Genomic DNA, 20,298 nt, shown 5'->3' with positions numbered 1-20,298 from the left:
AACACCCCAAAACCACCCCATCACATCACATGAAAGGGTCTGTTGCATTCAGTGAGAGAAAAAACCTGAAGTTCAAAGTCTTATTAAAAATATCTCAACTTTTCTTTGTCTCCCTTTGCTGCATATCCTCAGCAAAGTTCTTACTCTAACCATCAGGGATCATGCAAATCTATTTTGGGTGTTTTTAATGATTTTTGCAATCCATATTTTGAAGCTACTCTTCTGTTTTTAAGACATTTATGTTTACAACTGAGTTTCTAGATTCTAAAAGGGTTAATATGAAAAAGTAAATGGAGGCTCATTAAAAGGATTCTTCAGCACAGATGGAAGCAAAAAATACTTAAGAATATGCACTTCATTTTAGTGAAAACTCCAACCCTGCAAATTCAGTAGAGAGGGAGTGTAAGAACAAACACAGTGTGGAGGTTAGGAAGGTACCATGGTACAGGGTTAACCACAAGGAGCCTGTGAGTGACTTCTAGTCAGGAAAGACTTGATGGAACTTTTTAGTCAGACTCACCAACACCCACAGAAAAACCCTTCAGGACCCCTGACCTGGAGGGGCTGATCACCCAGTCTTACTTGAGCGTTGGCTGATAAGCACTGCCATCTGCAGAACAGAAGCAAAACTTCTTAATTGGTAATAGAACCTCTTTGACAAGTGTGGGTTTTACACAGCACACCTCCAGCATGTCATACTGTCACTCTTGAAGGAAATGAGACAAGATCACTACATTATTTTGGTTTTTCAAAACTCTTTGGGAAGAAGTCTGGTCTCTGTTGAATTCAACAACAGTGAAATATTCATGAAGCAAAGCTACCACAGTGAGCCTGCTTGTCACAACTAGCCCACTTCAGAGTGGTTTACCATTTCTTAGCATTCAAGCTGAATCTACTACTTGGCAACTAAATTTTACAAGTGAACATACCAAATTAGCTAGCAGGCTTCAGTGGATGAACACAGAGTCTGTTGCACCCAAAGCAAATGCTTACACTTTTTTTGAATTGGAGGAGCCTCAATCAGTAATGAATGAGCTTTTTACCTTCATCCCAGAGCTGTCAGCCTTCCAGAAAGCAACTTATGGTCAGAGTACTTGGTGCAAGCATCCCAGCTCAGCTGGGATTGCTGGAAGAACTACTATAATTAAAGATGTGTTATCAACTGTCCTGCTTTTGGGCTGATATAGCATCAGTTTTCTTCCCAGTAGCTGGTGCAGTGCTGTGGTTTGATTTGGAATGAGAACAATGCTGATAACACACTGCTGTTCTGGTTGTTGCTCTGTAGTGTCCAGGGATCCTTCAGCTTCTCATCCCACCCCAGCAGGGAGCAGGTGGGGGGCACAAGAAGCAGGACAGCTGATCCCAGCTGGCCAGAGGGGTGACACACCCCATATGGCTCCATGGGAGGGAGGGAAAGAGGGACAGCTGGCAGGACCACTGCTCAGGAACTGACTGGCTTGTAGGCACTTGCACCCTCTTTAAGACATTTGTCAAATCCTGGACTGGGGTGAATGCTGCTCATTTTTATAAAGATTTTCAAAGGTCTTAGCCTGAGATCTCCTCTCTGTTCAGTGGGTTCCATCCCTTTTCCCATTCAGGAGTGGCCCCCATAACTTTTATTCACAGTCTGGGACAAGATCTGCATAACTAGCTGGTAGCTGTTTCTGATAGTTCATGAATATAAATTTAGTGAACAAAAAGTGCCCTCTCCAAATGTGTCAAGTTGAGTCTTGACTCAAGTAACTTCAGACAAACAGGTCTGGGTCTGCAGAGTCCTTTCAGGGCCTGGTGCTCATCCAGGCACCCAATGCCTACTGATTCCTGTCATCATATTTTGCCATTCACACTGTATTACCATAACAATGACATCCTCTTATTGCTGGGGAGCAAGAGAAGTCTAATAAAAAGTCAGGATCCTTGTTAGTATTCTCATTTTCCCCTACAGGAGAAAATAAAAAAGTGTCCTTTTATAGTGACAAAGACGGGCAGATGGCCCTTTTTAAGCAAGAAGATCAATTTTCACTGCTTTACATCCTAAAAATGTACTATCTTAGCATGATGTACAGAGAGACAGCTAGTAACCACATTTCTCTCTCAGTTTCTTGGCAGTGGAGTTCTCTTCAAGTTCTAAAATATCAGCCTGAAGTCCCGGTGACTGGAACAAGCTGCCACAGGAAGAGTTTCTGAATTACCACTGAAACATCCCCAAGCTGCCCACAATACCTGAGCTATATCATACCATAGAGATTCTCCAAAAACTTCTCAGCCCAGAAATACAGGGAATGCAGTGCCCAGCCAAAAGGCCACTGGGAATGAGAGCTTTTCTGGAGCATCCCACAGAACTCATAACAGCCCTCTCCTAGGCTAACAGTGAGCCAAGACATTGGATCCTTGGGGTGCCATCCAGAAGGAATTTAGCAGGCTTGTGGAGTGACCAGTGTGAACCTCATCATGCTTAACAAGGGCAAGTGCAATGCTGCACCTGGGTGAGGGCAACCCTCAACACCAGTACAGACTGGGAATGGATGGGTTGGGACTGGAGAAGGACTTGGGAATACTGGTGGATGAAAAACTGGACACAAGCCAGCAATGTGTGCTTGCAGGTCAGAAAGCCACATCCTTGCCTGCCTAATAAAACTGTGGCCTCCTCTGGAGTTCCCCACACAAAGAACACTTGGATCTGCTGGAAGGCATCAAAAATGGTCAGAGGGCTGGAACTCCCCCCTTATGAGGAAATGCTTAGAGAGCTGGAGCTGTTCAACCTGGAGAAAAGAAGGGTCTGGAGCAGCCAGAGCAGCCTTTTGATAATAAGAAGGACAGAAAGTGATTTTTCACCAAGGTCTGCCATGGCACAAGGGGCAATGAGGGAGAGGATTTTAATTTAAATTTATATGGAATGTAAGGAAGACAATTTTTACAATGAAGATAGTGAGGCACTGGAACAGGTTATCCTGAGAAGCTGTGGGTGTTCCGTCTCTGGAAATGTTCAAGGCCAAGTTGGACAGGGCTTTGAAAGTTGTCCCTGCCCATAGAGAGAGGTTGGACTAGATGAGCTTTGAAGGTCCCCCTTCAACCCAAACCATGAATATATGACTCTACTAGAATGTAAATGATTTTGTGTTTGAACCATTAAATTTTAGTAAATAACCACATGGTAATTTTTAATTGACCATGATTTCAAGGCCTTTATCATAATTGTTTGTAAGGCAGCAGAATGATGAATGGCAAGGAGACTAAATGGGGTATGCTGCCTTCTTGACATCCAAGTCCAAACAAGAGAGTGGATTTACACCATAGAGATTTCCCCCCAAGCAGAAGAAATCTGGACTCCATACACTGTAAACAAACCCTACCAATAGTAATTTTTTTAAAAGGAGAAATCATATGATTTTACACTTTAGCACTGAGATGAGTTTTCCAACTCTATGCTAGATATTAAGGATTTCTATTAAATCCCTGATTTTATTTCTATTGTTATTTATAGTTTAAATCAATTAATATATGGTTTAATATACTATAATTAGATTGGACAGAGACATTAAAAAATAGCCTGGGCCTCTAATTATTAGAGAATGGCTCTGTGAATTAAGCATGCCTTGTAGCTTGCAATTTTCAAATATCAGGTGCAGCAAATGAACATTGTTAAGGCTGCCTGCTGGCTAGGGCAGTAAGAGCTTTTCTCAGCTAGAAGCTATTTGCTAGAGCAAATCCTTCTCTTCCTACTACAAAATATGAGAGGAAATAAATAGGTCAAGCTCGTGGTGCTAAAGCACTGTGAGCTGTGAACCACAAATAAAATTAATTCAGAACTTAAACAGAGACATGTTTGAAATATTAATAATACTTATCCCTGTTATTTTTCCAGTTTTTCTTGCTGCTTTTCCTACTACGAGTACTTCACGGTGCTATGAGTGAACATGAAAAGAAACAGCACCAAGAACTGATTAGGCAACCCTACAAAAACAAAACAGCAGCCTCACAGGAAAAAAGGAAAAATTATCTGATGTTAGTTTCCAGGGGAGCATTAAGAAAAACTTTAATTTAAGTTTTTTTTTCTAGAAAACCTTGAAAATTCAGTAACACTATTTCTTTTCAATTAACTACTGTAATTTACCTCCCTGCTGAGTCAATAAAAGGAAGACAAACCTATCTGTGTGCTGGATCCTTTTCCTTTTCTCCTTACACCATAGTTGGCTTACTACAGCAAAGATGTACTCACAAAAAATTTTATATATATAGTCACAATAATTAGAACTCTTACACTGTGTTTCCTGACATCATTAGAAAAAGGAGCAAAAAATTTTGCATAGAATATCTTCATCCAGACTCAGGGAAATTAACTGAATTATGTGGTACAACATAAAGTTTCTATTCACAAAGCAGTTAGTAATTTTTCAGCCTTTACAGCTCCTTTGTGCTTTTTTGTTCAGCGGTGAAAAAGAGATTTAAGCAGGTAATTTGAGTAGAGGTAAAAAAACCATTTCTGCACCCTGTTGTACAACATTTGATTTAGTCCTAACAATGGAGAGGGGTCAGCAGACCCAGGCATTCACAGGTTGCATGGCCTCAAGCAATCAATTTCTCTTCTTGCCTGATATTTTTAATGATATATTATGCCACATACATCATTCTTGGCCAAAAAGAAGTAAGGGGAATTGGAGGGTGTACACATCCCAAGTAGCCATTGCCTGGGGACTGGCTGGGCATCACATCTCCTGGTGGGAAGTGATGAGGAATTACCTCTGCATCCCCTTTTCTTTTTCATTCTTCACTAACTCAGCTTGACCCAGTTTCGGTTTTTTTTCCCTTGCTTTTGCTTTTTGGATTTTTCCCTGTGCCACTGTGGGAAGGGAGTGTGAGGGTGGGTGGGGACTTACCTGCCATCCAGGGACAGCCCACCACAGCCTCAAGATGTTGTAGACCATGGATGTACATTTAGAAATCCTTGTTATAGGCTTGCTCTGTTCTTCTGGCCTGCTATATCTAGGACATCTTCATCTGTTTTACACATTATTCAGAGACAGACTACAAGGCTGTGAACAACTGATCTTGTCCAGCACAAACATTTTATATTCTTATTTATTTAATAAAGCAACCACCTATAGGACATTGCTTGATTGTTCCACTATTTCACAATTCTTTTTCACATGCTGGTGTTTTTCAATAGTGGAGTTGAGGGTGGAGCCTGGACTAGATCCTGACTTCAGGATCTATCAAGATCAGCTCTTCTTTATACAGAAAAACATGTCTTTCTTATGAATGACTCACAAGCCTTCCAAAGCCACATTCAGAGGAGCTTCAACAAATTTATGCGGAGTCTTTTAACACAGTGCTGGGCACTTTGAAGAAATGAAATTGTTTCTTATTTCCAATGGAGTTTTACCAACAAAACCTACCTCCACCTACACTGTATTCAGCAGGGACTCAGGCCATTACAGCAATTAGTCACTTTAGTATAACTCTGCTTTCCAATTAGTTTAATAGACACAGTCACATACATGTTCATCTGCTTTCCCTCATTCAGAAAATTCCTTCTCTCCAGAGGCTGGGCAGCTTTAGAACTGTCAAAGACTTGCTTACCTCTGTATTCTCCTTCTGTAGCTTCTGATATTCACCATGGCTGGTATGGTGGTGCTGTCCTTCAATGACAGGCAGCAAGGTGCCAATCTGGATAAAAACATTTGACTCCAGATCTCTCTTCATGTGTTCTGACTCCAGTTTCCCAGCAGGGATTGAGAGCAGTAAACCAATCTGATTAGTTGATAAATTACCCAGATTGTCCACTCTCACAACCCAAAGCGCATCTGTAGATATTATCCACAGCTGTCCATGAAAACTACTCTGTAAATCAGGGAGAGAAGAATGGATGACTGACTTGTCTTCCCAGTGTGTATGTAAGCCTGAAGAGACTCAACACACTCAGACCACGGTCAGGTACTTAACTCTGTAGGGAAGTTTATGGACATTATGACATTTTCCCACCATCCTTCCCTGCCCAGCAATCCCTTGAAGACTAGAGATCTGACTAGAGCTCTGACGGGACCACTCACAAAGAAACTCCAGGATAGTTGGGAAGATGTGTGGCTGTCTCAAGAAGGACCAGCACCTGCCAGTGTTCACTGATGAAGTTCTGTTGTGAGACATCCACCAAACTTGAAGCACTAGTTTAATACAGATATTGGATGTAAGGGTAATGCTTTTCTGAAGGCAGCCTTGAGCAGTCAGACTCAGTGGACACACCCATGCTGGTAGAAACTGTCCTAATCCTAACAGCAATATTTAAGCTGGGGTAATCAGGCCTTTGTTACAGAAGATGTGGATAAGAGAAAGAAATAACCCTGAGGTTGTTGCTGGTACCTGTTCAAGATATTTTCCCTTGTGCTTTTACTGCCTTAGAAGGTTCAAAGCAGACCCAAAGTAGGTGGCTCTGAGACCTGAATTCAAGAGAACAAATTTAGTTGCAATGCTTGGATCTAGATTTGCACACACAAAAAGTTACAGAGGTTTATGGTCTGTCCTTCACAGGATGGGTCTGAATTTCAGTACCTTCCTAGAAGTTAAAATTCTAATTGAATCTGTGATTGTTCCAAAGAAGGAATTAATAAACCCAGTACTTAGGGGTGGAAACAGCTCTAGAATAAAAACTCCCATCTGTCTGATGGAATTTGGTATAGACAAACCAGTTGAGGACACAGTTACTGTTAAGTATCTGCATGAAACTTCAGAGGACATCAATTGCTCCTATGATTGAAGAAGACCCTAAATATTCCAGAGGAGGCACCCAAAAGAAGAGGATGTGTGTAGAAGACACATTGTAGAAGACATGGAGAACTATCAAAGTGGGCTGGGAATGCAGCTGGAGAAAGGGGAGAAAGTAATGGGCCTTGAAGGTTCTATGGTGACCCCAAACTTTCCTACTTCACCCTCTAGAGAAGGAGTAATTGAGGGAGAAGAAAGAGGAGTCAGAGGACAGAAGAACGAATTAAATTTCTTACCTCCTTGTCCTCTAGCTTCTTGTCCTTACCTGGATTTAGCAAAACAGCTCCAGAAGTGGTGAGGCTGCTCAGCTGAGGAGGATTCCTGGCTGACAAATCTTGGATGAACTGCTGGCTGCTGCTTAGTTGGCAGTGTGAGGCACACTGCCCTGCACAACAGGACCAAGGAAACTTGGAAACCTAGGCATACCTGCCACTCTTTTATATGAAAGATGTATGCCAGAGCTTTTTTGGGTGAGGACAACACAGTGACCTGGCACAAGGTACCTGCTTCATCCCCTTCTGGCATGCAGGAGACAGGACAGAGTGTAGATATTTGAAAGTGGAAGAGAGGAAAAAGGGTTTTTGGTCTGAAGGGGTTTTTGAATTCCTGGTGAGACAAAAGATGAAGCAGCCCCACATCTAGGGCAGAGATGAGCTGTAGGCTTTCAGGGACATGGGGAGATGATGTTAGAAACAAACACACCTCCCAGGTGATGGGCAACAACTGGTAAGGATTTGCTACAGTATTATCATATCCAAGAATAGGGGCCTCTGAAAAGACATCCAGTAGTTTTTCAACAACAGTGGCAAAATGGAGTTCCCTCCAGCCAGATTCAAATTATATATGGTAGTTATTCAGTCCTACTGGATTTACTCAGTAATATTGAGAAATTTTGTTTGAGGGGCTGCATGAATTGGACTCAGAGGCTCTTTTCCCTGTTTGAAGACCGTAACAGTTATAGCTTTAAATGCTATTCAATTTAAATGTTATAATGTTTCACAATCATGTATTTAAACACAGAAATCTGTTTATTTACCCAAACAAAACAGAGGAAATGATTCCAGCCCTCAGGTTTTGAATTCTCATTTAAATATGTGAACATCAGTCCACAACTTAGAGATGTTTGTGTATCTATGTACCTCCAAAATACTCATATTTCATAGGCTTTTTCACATTAATATTCACCAACAGTATCACAAAAGTTCTTTTTCTTTTACATAACTGTAAGCAACAGTAATTCTAGAAACACTAGAGAAAAAAAAAGCATAGCAATGTCCACAGTTACAAGAAAAAGTGCACATTACTTGGTCACAATCACAGTCATTACTTGGAAAACTATATGTAACAAGTAGATATAAAATATCACTGATGCCTTAAACTCATCGTCAAAAACGGAATTACATAAAATTTTGTACATGAAATAAGGCAAATTTAGGAATGCACAAGAAACTTGTTATTCAACAAAAGCTAAACAACAGAACAGATAGTACAATAAGCATAAACTAAAGTACCTTTCTCTATATACTTAAAAAGAAGCCTGCCATAGTGCACAAAGAAAACACCATTAATGTGTAATCAATATTATAAAATAAGAAATAGAGGGGTTGGGAAGAGTGGGGAAGGGGAGAGAAGAGTTTTATTATAGTTGCAGCTGCATCCACTTACAGTCTCGTACAGGTTTTAGCTAGGCCTGGGAATTATACAAATTATACCAGAAGTGTCAATGACCTTCCTTGGTAAGAATTTTTGTTTAAATTAAGGAAAAAAATAAATACACACAAGAGTGCAAATTTTCAGATTGTCACTTGCAACCTCTTAACATTCATCATCTACATCCAATCACAACTAGAGGGACTTGTATAAGACAGCAGCAGTGATCATGGAGTCAGATGAGCTCACCTTAAGAAATCAAATCATCTTTTTTTTTTTTTCTCAACGATATGTCTTTTTTAAAAAACGCTCAACTCTTTATTAATTGCTAATAAAGCTGCAATATATTACAGAATGGAGTTGAGAATGGCATGAATGCAGGAAATGCATACTTCCTTTGGAAGGTATTCCATAGATGACAATTTACAGTACACAGGGGAGGAAATTATCCAGCATCAAGAGTTACTCCTTGTAGAAAGAATATGAAGTTGGGGAGAAGGGCACAGCCAGGGATTCAAGAGAGGAAGGGGGGACTTAAAATAGCTCCTCAAAACATTTTCAGGACCAGTGAAAAAGTTTACCAAAGTAAAAATGAAAAATCTTGAATGAAAACAAAAATCTTTTGTTTCGTTTTTTATAAAAATTACATTTTTTTTAAAATACAAGATCCTTTTCATTGCAATTGTGCCCTGTAGCAACAGGACATTTGGCAATGTTTTGCCATATACTGCAGCTTTAAGTCCAATGAGTCAGTATCACATTCCACTAATATTGCACTTGGATCTTGAACCACTTGTTTTAAAAAACCATCACAGCATCTTCTGTTTCCTCCACTTGTTAGAATGAGTTAATTTCTAGCCACTTTTTCGATATTTATGCTGACACACTAAAACAAAAGCAATAGGCTGGACACAGTAAAGTACCTCAGAAATACCAGAGGTCGAAGTTCACTTGAAGCACCTTAACACAGCACTTTATGGATCAAGAACAGTGTGGCATTACGGTAATTAACTCTCCTACAAGACTGTGCAGTAACTGAAGTGTGTGCTCTGGGAAATCAAAATGTCATTAGTGGAAATTCTGAGATAAGAGCAGGCCGGTGTGAAGGTCACATGGCTCAGTTCTGCTGCAGAATGAGGTTTTCCAGTTCGTCTGCAGAGCGCAGCAGGAAGGCGGCGGATTCTCGGTACCCTGCCACAAGCTGCCGCACCGCGTTTATCTCGGTCGGGCTCAGCTGCGGTCTGGAGCTCGAGCTGCTGGAGGAGCCAGAGCTGCTCCCTAACTGCCTCTTCATACTGAGATCTGTGGGACCTGCAGACAGCAAAGGAAAACAAGAGAAGCTTCAGATCCACTGCCAGAGACGTTTCACAGATACAAATGCAGAGCAGTAGTACCTGCTCTCACCTGAGTGCAGGTAGCAGAAATAAACAATAATTGTTCTGTTACCGGTCGCCTTGACAGAAACCACAGCAATTTATATTTCTGTATCACAGACCTCACTTACAGAACATGAGGGACAAGTCCACTGCCAGCAGAAAATTACCCTGCAGGGCCATATTCCAATGGTGTGAGCCACTTGCACCCCAAGCCCTGCCCTGGGATCTGATGACAGCGATCAGGCAGAAGGTTCATCTCCTGTGCCTCCCCCCAGCTCCAGCTGCCATTGTAGACTTCATGGCAATATGCACACTTGCAATTTTTATCACAGAAAATCCAACTTATATTCTCTAGGCAGCTATTTTCACATTTTATGCTTCAATCAGCATGTGGCCAGATTGAATCCCTTGCAGACGTAGATAAATGGTCACCCACATGACTTGCCTGACGCTGTCTGATCACTTACACAAATAGCTGCTCATGAATGAGATTAGGCTGGTGACAATCTGGCTGCCACAGAGAGGAGCACACCATCATCTGTGAGGGCTGCATACAGCTGGCAACACATTGCAAGGATCTTGTAAGGCCAGAACACTGACAAGAGATTCTGCAGCAATCACCATGCTGTTGTATTGGCAGCTCACAGCAATATGCTTAACACTTTTCTTCAAAAAATATTCTCAAGACCATGAATACTTCATATAGAAGACAGCATTCCTGAGGGCAGCCTGTGGGTTACTGTGATTGGCAAAACATCTGCCATCATGAAATTTGGCTTTGTGTGGAATTTCCCTGGCTGTCTGATCAGTTATTAACCAGCTAAGATGCATGGTGCTGTAATGAAGTGTTTGCCATTTCCACTTAACACATTTTTTCTTCCTGGAGTGTAAATCTGGACAGGTAGAATTGGACTGAGGACTTTTGGAACATATATAGAAGGATACAGATGGTAACTACACCTATTAAACAGTATATTCTGTGCAAATCTGGGAAATATTCCTCTCTCATTTTGGCAAATCTATACTTCTGGCAGGCAGAAGATCAGACTAGCCCGACCCTAATCATAATACTCTCCTGGAAATTGGGATCAAGCTATCCAAAGAAATGTTGCTTTCCTATGAGAAAAATGTCACTCTTCAATTTGATCAGGACAAAATATGTCAGTGCCAAGGTTTTCCAGCAAAGACTGGAATAATCTTAAAATTTATAAACTGTCAAACACACAGAACACACTAATTCATACTTTGAAGGTTCTCCTAAATAATTCCACAAAATGTGTAAGATTAAAAAACACAGACTCACAATCATAAGCACTAATGGAAAGAGATGTCTGATTTCCAGAAGCTGAAGATCTGATCATAAACCTTATTTAATTTTCTTATATGTCTGTGTAGAGGTACAAGTGAGACCACAAAAAAAAAAGTGGAGATTGCCATGTCCCCACAAAAACTGAAGTTCATGAAAAATCTGCCCTTGGGTGAATAAAAGCAGAGCTGGGGCTATGAAAAGAAACTATTCAAACTGGAAGGGTCCTATTAGATCTGATTTCCTTCTACACAACTAGCACTTAGCCTTACAACTTGTATTATCAGGTTTTACACTGGTATAAATGAACTGAATCTTAAATGTTTTCCAGTGTACAAAGGATAAATTAAGCACAATTAGCTCAGTGAATTTGTTTCGGTGTGACCACACACTGCAGGAAAATAATGACTGTGAAGAAGCTCAGAGGATATTTTTAAATAAAATCTTAACCCAGCATGGGGAAGAATGGTATACCAATCATAATGCAAGTTGAGCTGAATGGTTGCAAGATGCCATTAAAGACTTCTATATTTATTGAGGCAGTAGTGAAAAAGCTGCCACTGACATATTGAGGGCATTGTGCTCCACACAAACCTACTTTATGTTTTTTCTTTGACTTTCATTCATGTCACTGCCACACACAAACACACACACACACACACACACACACACATCTGGCAGAATATTCTTCAGCAGAGCACCTCATTTTATGAAATGCAACTGAAGGGCTTTTCTCATTGGTAATCCAGATTTTAAGTGACAGAATAGGATATCAGTTTATGTCACTCATAAGTAAAATATACATGGAAATGGTGCTTGTCATACTCTCAGGTTTTCCTTACACAAACTGATTTCCTTTCACTGCTCTGAAAGGAAAGCTAGGAGAAGACCAGATGTCTAACATGCACAAATCAGTGTAAGTCCTCACAAGTCTGTAGGGTCACAGTTCTTTGCATAGTGTGAAGATCTGGCTGGCTCTGTATTCCTAGATGTCTGGATGAATTTTCACAAAGAATGTTCTTTAATTCTTCAGAATAATCTTTGAATCCTGAAGGTACTGGAAAAAGCTGGATGACAGTCTGCATAGACAGGGGACAATGACAACCCAAAAATCTTCTTGGTCTGGGAGATTTCTGTTGTGTCAGAGCTCTTGTATACAAATGAAATATCTCAAATTTTAACATGCCCAGCTTCTTCACACTACTTGGTGGGTTTACTTTTTAATTTCTATCTTACTAGGAAAATGGGATTTTACTTCGCTCCCCAACTCCTGCCTTATACTTAACAATTCACAGTGCTGTCCTCCTTTCCCCTTAAAGAAACCCCCCTGAGGAAAAAAATAAAGAAATACACACACAGAGAAAATTTTCATAGCTATGATTTTGGAACAGTGAGAACACCCATGCCTATTCAGGAATGGAAGCTGATGGAGAACCGAACAGGGGAAAAAAAAAAAAAAATACATGCTTCATGTGGAGATAAGGATTTTAGCTCTTTTAATTATGTTATGTGACCCCTACATCTCACCTCTAAAGCTTACCTATGACAGCCCAAGCTTTATATCTGGGAGAACACCTCACTCAGAGATTAGTTCCAGGATGTGTTATATTGGTCTCAGCTTTTAATAGCTATGACAGACACTCACTGGCAGTAATAGAGATTCTCAAAGGTTGGCCAGGCTGCTAAATACTAAAATATTATAACTTATTTGTAGCTTCATCAGTCATACCTGGTCATCTGAAATCTAAGGAATAAATGCAACCTATAAGTGCATTTCTTGTACTGTAGATATTTCCTGTGTAATTTTATGCAAATCCACTATTGAAATAAGGAAACCTAAACCTTACTCTTACCTACCACATCTCTTTAATCAGAAAAATAAATCACACATTTCTGAAGGCTTAAAACAGCTGGTTAAGGACACTACATGTAAATCTATCTCCAGAAGCCATCACTGCAGGTTACTAAATCTGGAAAAAGCTGAACCATCATGTCTTTTAATAACTATCTTCACTTTTTCTTTAGTGTATTTAATATTATCTATTAAGCTGCCAGTCCTCACAGGAACAAGAAAGTGTTTACTTGTAAAGAGGGAAATCTGAATATTTTTGCAATGAATTTTGCAGTGTCAGGTTCCTCCAAGATGTTACTGCACATTTTAGCATACTGCTTCCTATTCTGGAGTACTTCAGGACTATTAAAAATCTTGATTGCAAACATTATCAGGTTCCACAATGTCTGTTGAGCAAGCAAAAATTAAGTATATATCACAGAGATTAAGACAGGAGATTTATTTCCATTTTTTTCTTTCTCTTAGTGCATATTGCCATAACACAAAACTGCCATCTTCCATGTTTTTATAAGAGCACAACATTCTCATAATCAGTGGATTAAACAAATTGCTCAGATAGACCCTTTCTTTTATACTCTTTCAGAAGACTAAAGTATTGTTCCTCTGCCTCTTGCTTAGGCCATCTGATTGGCACTTTAATATGGGAATAGTTTTTATTTACTATCTCTGTCCAGTTACATTGACCTAATTTCCCCCGTGAGGTGCAATTGTTCTTGTTGGAACCACATCAGGCTGCATATGAAAACTCTAAAAACTCACTCTTCATGTGCTAGACAAACATTTATCAAATTAGCTGCTAGAAATGTCTGCCATTAAATACACTGTGGAACAAATGGCTTTCTCTGCAAATTAAAAGACTTTATTGGAACTAGTTATTGCCTCATGCACTACTCATTACCAATGTGATTTATCTCAAATTCCAAAATATGGGTCAGATGTAGATGTGTTGATACTGATTGCTCAGACACTATCAACTGTCTCAGCAAAATTCCCTTAAGAATTGTATGTTGTCACTGGGTGGCTACCAGTCTTATAATTAACAACTACTGAAAGAATAATAAACGTGTCAGTGACTCTCAGAATGGTTATCACAATTGTAGATAACAATGTAAGTAAAAAATAATTTTTAAGAGCTTTATGTGCTTAAGCATCTACATGTTCATTAATAGTTAAGCAACCTTTTTCACCAGTGATAATGCAAAAAGCAGTGACACCTATTTAGACAAAAGTACATTTGCCTAGGCTTCAAAATCTCCTAAATGTATATATTTTCTATTGCACCTATTCTCCTCTCCCATTTTTTCCTCATGAGTGGCTTTAGAGGAGAGGCAAGACTACATTCTTATATACTCCAATAAAACTAAATGGAAAAAAACCCATCAAAGCATGCTACCTTTCCTTTCCAAATCAGATGTATTTCTTGCAATAAGAATACTTTGTTGTGATATTACGTATCTGTCAATGCTTCTTTTCCTCCTGCCTTCAAACATAGAGCAGATGTACCTAAAAGTATTATTTCAAGTGCCAGGAGAAATCAAGAAAACAGGGACTGATGAATTGGACCTTTTAAGCTTCTTTCTCCCTTCTACACCTCTCCCTCTGGAAGACACATCTTTGCTACTTTAGACAGCAGGAATAAAATGCTGTCTTGCCTGAGGAAAGTGATATGAAAAACACAGAAATGCCTACAGCCATCATTTATTTTCAGTGATCATGAAACAGTGGTCTGTGATTAAATGATTATGTGAGATCCTTCCTATCCACCACAGGAGATTAATTATGTGGTATATACTGTGTTGCCTTAACAGTTGTCACCTCAGATTTGTAGAGTTAGGAAAGTAGGATAGCGCCCAGGACATCCACAGACATTCCATTTCCATCCCTGAAGTGGGAACAGAGTAGTACTTGCCTGTGCCATGTATCTGACAATTTGAAGAGGAAGAGGAATGTGGGGAAGGGTTTAACAGAAAATTCAGCCAGGACATTCCAGGAAAAATTTTCCTTTTGCCAAAATATAGGTCAAACCATTTAACTTCTGCCAACTCCACCTTTTGGGTTTTTAAACAGGATTAAACATACTGGTCCAGGTTCCTAACTCTATCACTCTTGATCTGTTTCTTCATGCTCCAGGCTCTCTGTTAGAGACAAACTACATTCTCTTTCCCTTCTCTCCACTTTGATGTCATCAGGGTAGCACTGAGAATACAAAAGACTGTGCAAGAGTAGAGGTATAAAGAAGATTTGGAGGGAGGAACCACAGCAAAAACCCCATTTAGTCCTTACATCCTGGCTAGCCAACCTGTGAGTAACCCACTCAGCACTTTAAAAACTAGCTACATATTGGATATTCTCATCTGCTGGCTTTTTTCCCCCAGTTTGTCACCCAGAATATCAACAAGTTTATCATCAAGTTCATCACCAGGTTTATCAGCACTATCAATCATGCAAGTGCCAAGATTTTACAGAAGGTTACAGCTTGGCCAAATGTTTGGATGGGGAAAGGAGGCACCTTCCCTGCTGCCTCGTGAACATCTGGACAGGAGTGCTCAGTACTCCTCTCCCGGGCCCAGATCAGCACAGTCCTGCTGATCCTTGGAGCACTGGCTCCAGGAGATTCCCCAGCTACTCTGCTGCCTTCAGCAGGCTGCATCACCTGGAGAACCAGGATGCAGAAGGACCAGGAAGGCTGAGTGGCACATGGGTGAGAGCCTGGCTAAAGCAGGGAGCAGCTGGGAGGGCAGAGCCTCTGGAAGGGAGCAGCAGGGAGGGTGAGCAGGGCCAGGATTTGCCTGTGAACATAATGGGATGCAGCCCAAGAACTCACCTGAGCTGGAAGGGGACTGGACGTTCGTGGTGCCTGGGATGCAGTGCTGAGTTGTGGCTGTGGTGGAGGTAGGCTGCAGATCTGTGGACAGAAAAAGAGACACAAGACTTTGTCTTACTGTGACATGAGGGCATATCCTCCATGGCCAGCCCAACACCAAATCTGAAACACCCTCTCTTTACACACACTAAAGGAACTGACTGACATTTCTGGCTAGAAAACCAGACAGTGATGCAGAAGAAACAGTCCCAAATCACCTCCAGGAAATTCAGCTATGGCAGTTAGGAGCACATTCCACAACCCTCAGAGAAAATGGACTTCAGGAAATGAAGCAGCTGCAAAGACCATGACTCCAAGGAGCCCAACACAACTTCAGAGAGTGCTGACAGCCATCAGGAGAGGGCAGACAGCAACCCACTGGACTGAAATACACAGGGAAACAAGCCAATCCCACTCCCTCAGGAGACACTCAGGCTTCATGCAGGGACTTCAACACTCCTGGTGGTATCAAGAGATTTTCTCCCAACATTATCTCCTGTCCTCACCCTCCTGCCCTCAAGCTGGACATTTTCCAAGCTCAGTCCAGGAATGATAGAGGAGGGAGCTGAAGCCTTTGTGGCTGGCTAAGAGCTGGCAGGCAAATTTGTTTACATTCACTGAGCTATTGCACCTTGAAGGTTCTCCATTCAGTTCTAGAACAGGAACTGCATTAGCCTTAAAAAAAGAGCTGTGGAAATCCATCCTTCTCAAAGAGTAGCTGTCCTTTATCACCTAAACCAATCAAACACAAAATGACCAAAGGATTCTGCCCAGCCCATGTTCAGGCTGACAATCTGTCAACCCACAGATTGCTTGGTGAATGTTTCCAGCCAAGCTTGATTGGCCTAAAAAGTTTAAAAGGAGGGAGAAAAGACACCTTGGTGCTATAAGACCAAGTATTTTCCTCCTGTGCGTTTTTGCCAGCCCATAATGAAGGAGGGGTCATTGCACAAGCTGCTACATTCTGTTTGCTCACATTGAGCTATTCCATGAAGGCTTGCCCTGTGCAGTTGTGTGAGGAGCTAATTATGGCTCTGTAATTAGCCATGTGGAAGGACAGACCTCCCCATGTGGAGGGAAGCACTGCAACAGCAGGCAGAGAGAGGTCCCTGAGCCAGAGCCACCAAACAGTTGGGTGAACAGATAGCTAAAGTCTGTAAGGTCAGGGTAGGGATGAACTTTATGTGGAGGAAATAGCCAAATCAAATGAGTCACAGAATACAAAATACATACATCAGCTGGACTACTAGACAGAGAGTTAATTGGACATTAATTATTATATTAATGTGGGGGAAGGCCCAGAAATAAGTAATCAAGCAGTGAGTTTTAGATACCTATTGCAGCTACTGCAACTTCTTTTTTTTTCTGTTTTAGCAGATAGAAAAAAACAGACCATATTTGTTTATACACACATTCTGACTGAGGTGCGTATTTGTTTTTACACTAGGAGAACATCTGTAAAGGTGACAAGAACATCTGATAGGTTAGTATATTGAAAAGGAATTGCATTTTTAAATTAGATCTTAGTTCCTGAAAACAATTCACAAGTAAATATCCTCCAGAAAAGAATCTCATGAACCATTTTAACAGCCTTGCATGTGTTTGGAACAAGAGTCCTTGACACAGCATAATGACTGCAAACAAGGGTCCCATGAGGTCTGTCAGAAAGGCAATGGTTACCCCTGCCAACTGCAACTCCAGCCACTCCTCTTGTCTACCAATGGGCACATCAGAGAGGACTGACAGATCTCACTGGCCTCCAGGTCCTCCCACTTCTCCTGTGGGGAAACCAGCCACCAGAGCCAGAGCAATTTACCCTTAATATCTGAGACATAATTCGGTTGGCTCCTGGCTGGTTTTGTGTCAATGAGAGTAAGGAATGGACAGAGCTGCCTTTCCACAACTTTCCTAATGATCTTCCTGAAATGGCAAGTGGATCACAAATCACCAACTTAACCAGACTAGCATCAACAACTGGTTTCCAAGTCCTGGCACACAGAGACTTTTGGTTCCTGGAGCTTATGCACTTTGGCTCGTGTAGGATCCCTATGGAGTAGATGGAACCTTCCAACTGTGCACAACCATATGGGAGAAGTGCAATGCCTTACTGGTCTTTCAAAGTAAAAGTGCATACAGACAAAATTGTCCAGTGCAAGTAGGCAAAGGCAAGCAAGAAGAAATGGTTGTGCATATGTCTATATACAGACCAGCCTTGAGCTTTAATTGTGAAAAAAACACTGGAGTCCTCTATGTTAAAGGCCCAAAGAAGATGTGGCTTCTAATCAGAAGGCAAGATGAATTTATGGCATTTAATTTGCACATCATTTTTTAGAATTGCACGCTGAAGTGACATAAAATACTTTTGCCTAAACCCCACAATTCACTGCAAAATGGGAGTTATGAAAATGTATCCTATTACAAGAAGTTTGAAGGGGAAAACAAGTACACAAAACAGTTGTGATTCCTCACAATTTAAGATTATATAAGCCAGGACAATATTGATGGCTTCTACTGACAAATAACACATGGGGAGCTTAATCCTAGTCTTAGTTGGGTAAAAGGGCAAATGCCAAATGTTTCCAGTGGGAACGGGTTCAGATTCTCTCTGGACATTATGTAAAAGACAATTTTAAAGTTCTTGTGCATTTTCACAAAAAAACCCAAGATTTCCATGGCTTGTCTTACTCATACGAAAAGATTTGATCAGAGACCGTATTCAGTGCCTCAGATGTGCTCTTCATGTGTATGGAAACAATTGCAATCCTCATTCACTCTGAGTCAAAGAATTTTGACAACTAAAGTATTACCTACTTAAAGACTTTTGAAAACTTAGCACAAATCATCCACAGACCTCTGAGAATTTTGCAGGCAGGGGGTAAGGAAGAAGATGTGACTGAAGGTCTCCAGCACATCACATTCTAATAACTCCTTGCAGGCTGCAGCCCTGACAGCATCTTCAAAATTGCTGAGCATGCTGAATGTAGAGGCTGTAGCTGAGCAATTGTCATCTAGGCTATGTCAGCCCCTCTACCTGAACTGGCACTGTCATCAATCAGAGAGGGATCAGCCAGGGCAAAACTCCAGGGATTTCTTCATCCTCTGAAACATTTCTTTGAATACAGTCCTGGGAGTCAATAAAACCTCAGGCTTCCAGAGTAACCCCATAGACAGACAATACCCTTTCTATCAGAAGGATATTGCTCTGCATCTGTATTAAATCAATATAAGGGATAATTTTAAACAAATACTACAATTTGCTTAAAGTATTTGTAACAAAAGCATGCCAAGAAGAAGGGAATGTTGTCTAAATAAATGACACCACTTGTTTTTTGCAGAGGGACATATGACCTCATGGTGACACATATTTACCTTATCATTTTTAGTCTAGAGTATAAATGAATATGCTGATTTCTCATTTAACACTTGGTATGCCAGATCCTTATGTGCAGTAAATTAAAGTAGCTGGTGAGAACATGTGATCAATCTATGTCAATTCATTTGTGTTACACAATATGGAGTTGAGTGTTTTGAAACTTGAGCCAGAAATATACTAATGGCCTCATTTTGTGATCAGTGTAGGAGAGGACTGAATTGATAAGGTCCTACAAAGTTATGCAAACCGACTGAATATCTAACCTGGGATTTTTTTTTACTCAGTTTTGTTAGAGGCTTATGATTCAGACTTACCTATTGTGTATTAGTCCCTTGAAACTGGAAAGATACTAGCATGCAGGGAGCAAGTACTTTACTCAGCAGTAGCTGTTTGCAGGATTGTGCTCCTGCTCATTATGTGATAATAGCCTATAGATACTGAACCCCACGGACTGGCTTTCTGTACGGCAGGGGGAAATACAGTCCACACAGATACACACAGGCATAGTTTGTAAGGAAACTCACCACTGCTAGAAGCATCATTGAGATTTAGCAGCCCACCTCCGAGCCCTCTGTAACTATGGTAACTGTAGGTCCCGTTGCCGTTGATGTACAACACCTCCTGTGTGCTGGAAACAGCTGATGTTGAGTAGGTGACCTGGGCTGGCTCCTGTTTGCACTGCTTGTCAGCTGGAGCAGCCTCATCCTGCACAAAAACAACAAAAGGCTTGGAATTATGTTGGAATTATGGTTACATTTCACCTTGAATGTGAAGGTCTTTTCCATTGTTAAGATTCTACATCTATTGCTTTCACAAAAGAGAAATGCATGTTAAACAAGCACAGATAAGTTTCTGACTGATGAAATATTAGCATAAAAGAAACAATGGAAATAAACAAGAATACAGGCTTCCTAAAAATCTGAGAATATTCATTTATTTGTGTTCCACAAACCAACCACACTGTTTCTCAAAGGAGAACATGTAACCTCTCACCCTGAAGAGCTTAGTCATCTTCAAAACCCAACTCTGTCCAGAAACAGTGGGAAAGGAGAGGAAATAGCCATTTCCTGAGTACCACTCTGGACTCTTACAAGTCACCCTGACTCTTACAAGTCAGAG

The 20,298-nt window shown here is 40.8% G+C and overlaps 1 protein-coding gene across 3 annotated transcripts in view; it reads right to left on the bottom strand.

Annotated features, from left to right (window-relative positions):
* Positions 1 to 7,776: 7,776 nt before the first annotated feature.
* The window catches only part of NOL4 (nucleolar protein 4), a 188,148-nt gene continuing 175,626 nt past the window's right edge, over positions 7,777 to 20,298 (bottom strand). For all 3 annotated transcript variants that reach the window (XM_056485610.1, XM_056485611.1, XM_056485612.1), the window contains 3 exons: positions 19,704 to 19,884; positions 15,768 to 15,848; positions 7,777 to 9,720 (listed from right to left, as the gene is read on the bottom strand). In XM_056485610.1, the coding sequence (XP_056341585.1) occupies positions 9,527 to 9,720; positions 15,768 to 15,848; positions 19,704 to 19,884 (456 nt within the window). In that variant the 3' untranslated portion in view covers positions 7,777 to 9,526. The remainder of the gene's footprint in view (positions 9,721 to 15,767; positions 15,849 to 19,703; positions 19,885 to 20,298) is intronic.

The sequence above is a fragment of the Oenanthe melanoleuca genome, chromosome 2 (assembly GCF_029582105.1).
Source record: "Oenanthe melanoleuca isolate GR-GAL-2019-014 chromosome 2, OMel1.0, whole genome shotgun sequence".
NCBI classification, from domain to species: domain Eukaryota; kingdom Metazoa; phylum Chordata; class Aves; order Passeriformes; family Muscicapidae; genus Oenanthe; species Oenanthe melanoleuca.
The sequence above is the reverse complement of the archived record's forward strand: the minus strand, read 5'-3'. Positions and strand labels throughout refer to the sequence as shown.